Source organism: Panicum virgatum, chromosome 7N (genome assembly GCF_016808335.1).
Source record: "Panicum virgatum strain AP13 chromosome 7N, P.virgatum_v5, whole genome shotgun sequence".
NCBI lineage: Eukaryota > Viridiplantae > Streptophyta > Magnoliopsida > Poales > Poaceae > Panicum > Panicum virgatum.
In genome coordinates, this window is record NC_053151.1 from 28842082 (window position 1) to 28851358 (window position 9277).

At 46.7% G+C, this 9277-nt stretch overlaps 1 protein-coding gene across 2 annotated transcripts; it reads right to left on the reverse strand.

Moving 5' to 3' along the window:
- Positions 1-1084: 1084 nt before the first annotated feature.
- Positions 1085-8017, reverse strand: LOC120682229 (WD repeat-containing protein 44-like). Of its 2 annotated transcripts, XM_039964043.1 has the most exons (8): positions 7737-8017; positions 3055-4202; positions 2816-2906; positions 2463-2620; positions 2332-2383; positions 2134-2213; positions 1935-2025; positions 1085-1839 (listed from the first exon to the last, which is right to left on the reverse strand). In XM_039964043.1, the coding sequence occupies exons 2-8, from the start codon at positions 4105-4107 to the stop codon at positions 1355-1357; spliced, it is 2010 nt and encodes a 669-aa protein (XP_039819977.1). In that variant the 5' UTR covers positions 4108-4202; positions 7737-8017; the 3' UTR covers positions 1085-1354. The 2 variants fall into 2 exon arrangements, with proteins under 2 accessions (XP_039819977.1, XP_039819978.1); XM_039964044.1 differs by lacking the exon at positions 7737-8017 and having other exon boundaries at positions 3055-5614.
- Between the last annotated feature and the right edge of the window lie 1260 nt (positions 8018-9277).

The window sequence follows — 9277 nt, forward strand, 5'->3', positions numbered from 1 at the left end:
ATTTATATTATTATTTATATAAAAATACTACCCACGATATATGTCACCATATATTCATGTATGATGGTAAGAAATAAGAATATCAATTCACAAACAAATAGTTTAACTAAATATATATCAAATATATATATATATGGAGGTGTGATGCAAAATAAAATCTATTGTAACTAGATAATGATATTTTAAAGTATATGTTAGAATATTTAATAGATAAAAAAGATGTGCGATTAATAATTATAATTATTGACTTTATTTTTATATTAATTTTAATTAGTCCGTCCAGGAGCACGGATTGTTGGACTAATTTATATATAATTTGCAGTACCACAGTCGTGTGGGTACTAGATACATGGCACGCACGTAGTATGGTGTAAACCGTAAAAAGTGGCTTCTGAAGTGCTTAAAAATTCGCACGTTGATGGATTGAGCGAGTAATTGCGCTTGCTGCAGCCTTTTGTGGGGTGGTCGTGACCGTCTTGTCGTGCTTGTTGTCAAACTGTTTTCGTGGCGCATCCAGCGTCACCTTTCTTCGATGCGCCTGTGCAACGGAGCAAAAGAATCTCTCCATCCGTCTCTCTCGGCAGCGAAGAATCACTCTCAGCTTTCAGAACCAATCCTCCCCATATCACACGAATAATGACGTCACAAACACCGCGAGCTTGGCAGGTCCGCCATGGCGGGAGCCGAGACATGCGGCTCGCCCGCAGCTTTCCCTCTCGACAACGCCGTCCCGCCCGTCCGGCTCGCCGCCGAGCGCTCCGCTCCGCTCCCGATCACAACACCCAGACCCAGGTGAACGGCCGCGTGCCCAGACTGCCAGCTGCACCGCGCACGGAGGACCTGACCCTGACCCTGACCGCCGGCCGCTGCGGTCCAGGTGATCCGCACCGCACTGGCTCCACGATGGCTAGGATGGGACAGTATAGGTGGATGGTGCCCGTCTTCTCTAGCTTGACTAGAGGTAGACCAGAGAGCAGACGAATTGCCAAGACTTGCGCCATCTTGCTTCTCTTGACATCAGCAACATCAAGCGGCATTGCATCATCATCTGATAATTATTGACTATACTTAGTAATACCTCGGATGCAGGTGATAACTGAATGGCTCTTTTTTTACTGCTCACTTAACAAACCATTCAGCAAAAAGATACGGGCAGCAGCACAAGCGTTTGCACTTGGACCGACTACAGATCGTCTCTTCCTCATCAGAAGCTCACGATCTGAACAAATGTTACAAAAAAGAATTTCTAGGTACTCTGACAAAAAAAAAAGAATTCAAGGTGTGTTAGCGGGGTTATCAGTCACCAACCACGGCTGCGCTCCCCTGACCGGATCAAACCGGCGGCCCGCGCGGCTCAGAGTCTCACGGGCAGGCCGTAGTTGGGAAAAGACCGGATCACGCCGTCGCGGCTGGCGGTCACGATGACCGTGCTCCACGCGGCGGAGATGGCGGAGAGGCAGTCGCCCAGCTGCGGGCCGCTCTCAGGCTTCGCGGCGGAGGGCAGCTTCTCCTCCGGCCATGTCGCCGACCCCTTGGGGCCGTCGGCGAAGGACCACGGCCCGGGGGACCGGGACTCCCCGTGCCAGCGTAGAGCGGGCGCGCCGGAGGATTTCTCGGCCAGGCAGGGAGGCTTGGCGCGCCCGTCCTGGCGCACTCCAGGCCATGGCACAGCGGTGGTCACGTCCTTGGAGAAGAACAGCTCGCAAGAGTGAACTGATTTGGCGTCTCCCGAGTTGGCGTAGTTCCAGATGTAGACATTGGAGTCCTTGCCGGCGGAGATAAGGTATCTGCCGTCGGAAGTTAGAGACGGTGATGATAGAGCCTTCGACTTCCATGGCCCTGTATCAGAGAGAAAAGTTCTTAGCAACTCAAGTCAAGAGGGGGGTAACAGGATTGACAGATGAGATCGGATGATGGTATCTAAGCAAATCTACCTTCAAACTTTTTGATTGTATCTCCATCGGCGACTCGAATTTTAGAATCGGCTGATGCAATTATAACCCTACTGGAATCACTTGTACATAACTGCAAAGAGGAGATCACAAATTAGTAATTCGATTCAATAGTTTCAAGAATACCAATGCTTCCATGACAAGCAGTAGATAAATCAGATAAACCAAGGGAGAAATGAACCTTCAGACTGTTGATCCGACTGAAAGCTGACTTTTTCTTCCCTTGCACAAATAATTCTCTCTCTAGCTGGATGTTTTCACCTAGAAAGGGAAATTGAGTCGCTCGGTTCAGTAATCATTGCTGATACACTACTGTTTGGTGATCATAATATTTCACTTTTACATTTGAAATGATCAATATAATCACACGTCCAAGTACCTGAATGATTGTAGAAGCGGCATGCTCCTGCAATAGTGCCAACAATGAAACCCTGGTATGCAAAAGCATAATTTAGCACTCAATGATGGGGAAAAAAATAGTCTACAAATGACATTACATCAGATTCACACCTTTCCATCTGGTTGGTAACTCAAAGCAGTTATGATATTCCGTGTATCAGCCCAGTCGGTTACTCGCCGGTCCAACACATCCCAAATGCGCACTTTACCATCTAATGAACCACTGATGAAGTATCTCTCATCAATAGGGTTGAATTGGACACATGTCACTGTTGTTAATTACAAAGGAATAGAAAAGAGAGTCAGGTTCTTATCCAGGAAACTAAATTTAAGTTATTGTGCTTCAATGTACTGAGAATATCACAAAGTCTTTCATCATCACAATAATGCTACTACACAGAGGATATCAAAACTCAGGAACGATTCCAATTATGTTCATCACAATGTATTGATGTTCTGCTTACCATAGTCTTTGTGTTTGAAAACTGCAAGACAACCATCACAGCCAGGTTTCCACAAGCGCGCTGTCTTATCTTTAGACGAAGTCAAGAGATACTGCAATCAAACCAAGGAAAAACAGGTAAGCATTTAACAGGGAAACAGCACTACCTAATATCTATTAATGATGTGTGAAAACATACTAATGTATATCAATTAAGCGGTTTAAGATACGTGGGTATGCACAATACAGAGTAAGACTTACATCTGATTTTGACCATGTCATGTCGAGGATATCGCTTGTATGTCCATGAAATTCATGTAATGGAGTCTCTGAAATTCGAAAAGCCTTCTTGGGTATAACTGCAAGTCCATGATTCTGCCCCTTTCCTATATTTGTCTTAAAGACTTGAACTTTCTCCACTTTTTCGTAGGGATCCTCTCCCTTATACAACTTAGGAGATACTTCTACTTCTATGATTTGCCATATTCGTACAACACAATCCTCACCACCGCTTGCTAAATACCAGCCAGATGGGCTGAATTTCATGACCCTAATTGAACCCTTGTGAGCTTTGATTTCTTGATCCATGTAGACAGCAGAGAATTCAAGAAAATTTTTCTTCCGATGTTGAACTCTTGTTCTTGTTGGTACAGCTGTTATGCTGTTTTTTACATGGACATCATACTTGCAAATGCCACCAAAACTTCTATTTGTCATGAATGTCTTCCACAAGCTTTTGACATCCTTTTTCTTGGCACCTTTTGTTTCTCCTGCAGGACTATTACCACAGCCTCTCCGTAGAAATTTTTGAACAGATCGGGAGAGGCCAAGCAGGCTCTCAAACTCCATAAGAGACATCACCTTATCTGATCCAACCTCCTTCAGCATGTTAGTTATGCTGCTATGTGCATTGTGAACTATATATCTCTTTCCACTATCCATATCCTTTATGCAACAGGCACCGTCAAATTCTGATTCATTGTCACAAACAGATGAATCCAAGGAAGAATGGCCACTGAGAGTTCTCTCCTCCATGTCGGTGAAAGACTCAACTGTTGTGATTTCCCCATGGGACTGAAAAGAATCCATCCTAGTAGAAACAAATTCATCGAATCCCATTCCCTTAAGGAACCTTTGCCGCCTTTCTTGAACACTCATTGGCTCATTTGCCCAGATCTCATACTCAAATTTCCTTGGCACTGAAACATCATCACTCGTGGTGCAATCCTCCGGGGATGAAGGCTCCCTTGGTGATCGAACATCTTCAAATGCGTCGAAGAAAATATCATCACTGTCTGATTCAGACCTCGGCATCTTCTATTAAACCGATTTTATACCAAACAATGTATCGCGGAGGGGGCTCTGATGACACCCTCTGAAGACTCAGGCAGGGGGTATCAAGATGTCATCTGCAAACAGCAAAGCGAATGTGAACATAGGGTAAAAAGAAGGAAAAAGTACCAACATCAGGAAAAGACGAAGCTCCACAGAGAAAAAAAGTGATTCGCAGTTAAAATACAGGCAACGGGACGACAATATTGCAAGTGAATATTCCCAAACTTGGGCAATCCGAATGTTCACGCACAAAAAGTAAATACATGCAACTGATCCTTTCCCCTTTCCCCTTTCCCTGCTACAGTACAGAGCGCGGCGACAGGGCGAAATCGTTGGTCCGCCGTTGTGCTCGCCGGCTCCCTGCCTCCGACGGCCGCTCTGGCGCCGGTGGAGGTGGGGATCCGGCGAACCAACGCGCGGATCCAATTGTATAGCTTACTACCTAGGGTTTAGGTTATAACTTCCTTATCCACGACGTCTCCTTGGCGTTGGGTGGTTCTTTTGCCCCTCCTCTTCGTCTCCGGTGTACTTGCCGTCAATGGCGTGTCGGACAGGGCTGCGAAGCTGAGGCTGTGTCAGTTGGTGCTTCCCGTCCTTTGCTCCGGTGATGATGGCTTCGTCTTCTCCTGCGCTAAGCGGGTGAGCTTCTTTCCCCCCCAAATAATTTCCGGCGCTTCGGTGTTCGTCGGAGATGGCTCGGTGGGGTCTTGCTGCTTCATTCCGGCGAAGGGATGTGAGCTTCCTGTCATCCCCTTGGGTGGGATGTGGATTCTGGCCGTCAGTCCTGCCGGCGGCGGCGGATGGTCCCGGCGATTTCTTGGCGTTGAAGATGCCGATGTCCTTTCAACGATTCACATATGGCTTGACGGTGGGTCTGGGTCATTGTCTCTTGCGGCTTTACATGTGGTCTTCTTGGTTGAGGTCTGCTGGGAAGCACGGCGGCGGGCGGCGAGCAGCATCGGCGCCGCGGCGTCGGGAAGATGGAAGAAGCTGGAAGAAGAGCGTTTTACAAACAAGTCCTTCTCGGACATCTTTGTAATTTTCTTTTCTTTCCAGGGTGTGGATGTAATTTGGGGATGTATTTCCACCTTTTAATGAATCCATATCCCTTCGCAAAAAAAAAAACCCTAAGTGCGCACACAAAGTATGAAACTCTCCATGACACTGCACTACAGAAAACAAAGAAACAACTACCCAGACAAAGTTTAATTCTGAAGAGAATGTTCGACCAGATTCGCCAAAAAAAACAGCATATATAACATCTAAATACGAACTAAAAAAATTTCCTCGTAGAACAATGCAAACCACTACCATCTCAAGCAAACAATTGCCAGTACTCACTCCTCGACACTGAACTGTAACAGGCTGTCAAGGAACCAAACAGAGCACAGGCACGGGCTACCCACCTCTAATCTAATCCGGTGGTCTGGGCTAATCACCAGCTCCGTCTCACATACCAGTACACTCTCTCACAGTGCTCACCAACAAGGCAACAACTCACCACCAGTACACCCCCAACCCCAAGCCCCCACACCTCGGTAATCCCAATGGGGCGGACGAAGCAAGAAGAACCCACCAACAACAGCGACCCACACGGGCGGGCGGCCGGACGGAGCCCGCAGATCCCGAGGAGACAGCGCAGAAAGGCTAGCGGCGATAAAGATGCGAAAGTGAACGGGGGGATTCCTTCCTCTCCTCCTCCGAGCTTTCGACTAGGGCGGCGGCGCCCCCGTCCGAAAACCAGCAGCCTCTGCCGCGGCACTGTAGCGTAGCGTACCGCCGAGGCGGAGAGGAGCAAGGGGGGTCCCCGCGGGGGGCAGCGACGTGCCCTGCCGGCGGGCGCCGCCGCCTATTCTGTCCCCTGCCTCTGCGCCGCCCGGGCCGCAGGCGTAGGGGGCGTAACTCCGCGTACTTGGCCATTAAAGGCCGCGGCCTTCCAAGTTCAGAGCAACCGCCCCCCGGTGGGTAGCACAGCAAACAGGAGAGTTTCCTTCCCGTTTGGTCAGAACCAGGGTTAACCATTTCGTTTTCCGGTCAAATCCCGGTATTTATCGGAAACGAAATTTCGTTCCGAAATTTCGGTAAATTTCGGCGAATTTCGGTCGAAATTTGTTGAATTTTGAATTTGAAAACGAAATTTTCCGAAAAATACCGAAATTTCGAATCCCGGTAACTAGCGGAAACGGAAAATTTTCCGAAATTTCGGCGAAATTTCGCCGAAATTGTTAACCCTGGTCAGAACCTTGTTTGGTGGAAAAGAAGAGATTTTTTTTTGTTTGTTCATATGCGGAAATGAAGTGTCAAAGAACAACGGAAAGAAAGAAACAATTGACTGGCTCTTTCGTTTTCTCATAGACCTTCTCCGAAAGTGAACCACGGATGGAGCAAACCGCGTTCTGTTCTTGACACCATTGAACACAGAGAATTCAGGACGAATTTCGCACAAAAATCCTGGCCAGGCAGACTCGACGAGAAGTGTCGAAAGGGAAAAAAAGAAAACTTACCGTTTTGGTGGCGGCGTGCTCTCCGGCCGTCGCGCCATTAAACTGGGCGTCGTCCGGCCAGGGTTAAAAAAACCGGCTGGAACCGGTCCGGTTACCGCGGTTACCGGTCTAACCGGCCCGGACCGGTTCCGGTTCCGGCCGGTTTCAAACCGGCCCAAATTTAAATTTTAAATTTGAATTCCAAAAAATGGAAAAATCTCAAAAAATTTCTAAAAATACTTCAAGGTGCAACGAATCTAATGGTGTCAAATTTTCTCAAAAATTCGTTCATTTAGTATAGTTTGCGGGGAGTTGAAGTTAAATCAAAAAAGAAAAAGAAAAAAATGGGCCGGCCCATTAAGGCCCACCAGGCAAACCGGTCAAACCGGCCGGTAAACCGGTTGCACGGGAGTTTTTGAATTTGGATTCGAATTCAAACCGGTCAAACCGATCGGTAAACCGGTAAAACCGGCCGGTAAACCGGTCAAACCGGCCGGTAAACCGGTCGGAACCGGTTGCACGGGAGTTTTTGAATTTATTTGAATTTGGATTTGAATTCAACCGTTTTTCACCGGTTACCGGTCCAACCGGTCCGGTAAACCGGAACCGGTGGCCGGCGGTTTGGGTTAACCGGTCAGGATAAAAAACCCTGCGTCCGGCACGCACCGGTGGAGAATGTAAATGCCACTGCTCCGCTTCCGGCGGCGTAACGACGCTCCCCCGTTTCGAATCCAACCGACAGAATTCGAAAATGAAAAAAACTAAAAAGGGAAGCGTGCGGAATTCGGGCGAGTGGGCGACGCCACCCCCCCCCCCCCCCCCACAAAAAAAATCCAGCACTGATTTCCGGGGCTAATTTCGCACGGCGTACGAGTACGACGAGGCGAGAATAAAAATAAAGCATTTCTCGGTACCGGTTCGCCCATTCGGATGGGGATCACATGGATCGGCGGCGCTCTGAACTTTCAGAGCAGTTCGAGCTGCTCCCAATCACACGCGCAAAATCGATCGAGAAGCTGGGGAGGCAGGCAGGGCGGGGTGGAGGAAGCGGATCACTGTGCCATTCAGTCACTTTGCTCGCGAGATCACTTTGCGCGGCGAGAGAGTTGGAAGCACATGACTCACCTGCTGCTTGAGCCCTCGACGGCTTCTCCCGCCGCCGATCTTCTCCCGCCGCCTTGGGCCATCCCGCTCGCGAAGAGGACCAGGATGGCTGGGCGGGCGAGTCCCGACTCCCTCCCGGCCGCCGGCGGAGAGGGTTACTCGGAGGGGGACAGGGGGAATGGAGAGGTCGGGCGGGCGCGAGCTTGGGGTTGGGGCTCTTCCTCCTGGACGCTTCCTTCCTCCTCTCCGGCCGCCTCGTTCTCTCCGGTCTTGGTTTCCAAGGCGCGTGTTTTGTTTCGGTCTGTGTCTAATGTATGTGGAGAGCTCTCTCTTATGCTGGGCTAATCCCGACGCGGTCTTCCCTTCCACTCTGGTGGGTCGCGTCGCTTTCCGTCCTCGGCCCGGGCCCGGGCCGGGTGGGCCCGCCCATTTGGATTCCTATGCGGTTTTAAGGTTGACATCTATTGACCGGAATTCAAAATGGTGAAATCTTACTATTTATTACTAATTGGAGGCTCTTTTAGAGCCTCTACAGGAAGCCATCTAGAATCCTAAATGGATATTTAAAAAAATAGAGAAATTCTATAAATTCTCGTAAAAATCAGAAACATCCAGCCATCAATTCAACAACTCTAATTATAATAACCATCAGATCTGTTATCTTTTTTAATAAATTACTCACTGCTGTCATTATGAAAATAGACTAAAATAATCCCCTAAACATGTATCTAAATTACTCACCTCTGCCATTATAAAAATATAAATAACCTCCTAATCTTTGTGTAAATTACCCACCTATGCTATTATAAAAATAATACAAATACTTCCTTAAATTTGCATATATATTATCTAATTATATTATTATTACAAGTTAAATTACTCCTAAATATGAATCTAAATTATATAATTATAATAAAATATTAAAGTGCACCAATATAAAATTCTAAATACTGTTTCTGTCATTATTAATTTATTATTTATATGAAAACACTACCAACGATATGTGTCACCATGTATTCATGCATGATGGAAGAGACAAGAATACCAATTTACAAACATATAGTTTAACTAAATATATATCGAATACATATGGAGGTGTAATGCAAAATGAAATCTATTGTAACTAGATAATGATAAATATACATTAGAGTATGTGTTAGAATATTTAATAGATGAAAAAGGAAATGAGATATATAATTATAATTATTGACCTTAATCTTATATTAATTCTAATTAGTCCGTGCGGAAGCACGGGTTGATAGACTAGTGGCAGAGTAATAGTACCCTTGTTGTGAACATGTCAATGCTGCGGTTTCGGTGTGTTTACAGAATCCAGCGTGATTATAGTGGATACATCTATCTATAGTGTGCTTAAAAAGTAGATAAAAGAAAGCTAGGTGTATTATCTTTTTTTTACATGTCCAAGAGGAAACTAATACGGTCAAATTTGGAGCGGAGAACGGTGTTCAAACCTAGGCAAAACACCTGTTGCTATCCACAGGACAAAAATGTGCTGCTTGTACTCGCGTTACCTAGTACTAGTAGATTTGTTGTTTGTATAA

Coding starts and splice junctions, on each gene's coding strand:
- LOC120682229 (XM_039964043.1), bottom strand. CDS start 4,107: ATGCCGAGGTCTGAATCAGACAGTGATGATATTTTCTTCGACGCATTT. Junction 2,907..3,054: donor TGACATGGTCAAAATCAGAT/GTAAGTCTTACT, acceptor GTTTGATTGCAG/TATCTCTTGACTTCGTCTAA. Junction 1,840..1,934: donor TACAATCAAAAAGTTTGAAG/GTAGATTTGCTT, acceptor TCTCTGATACAG/GGCCATGGAAGTCGAAGGCT.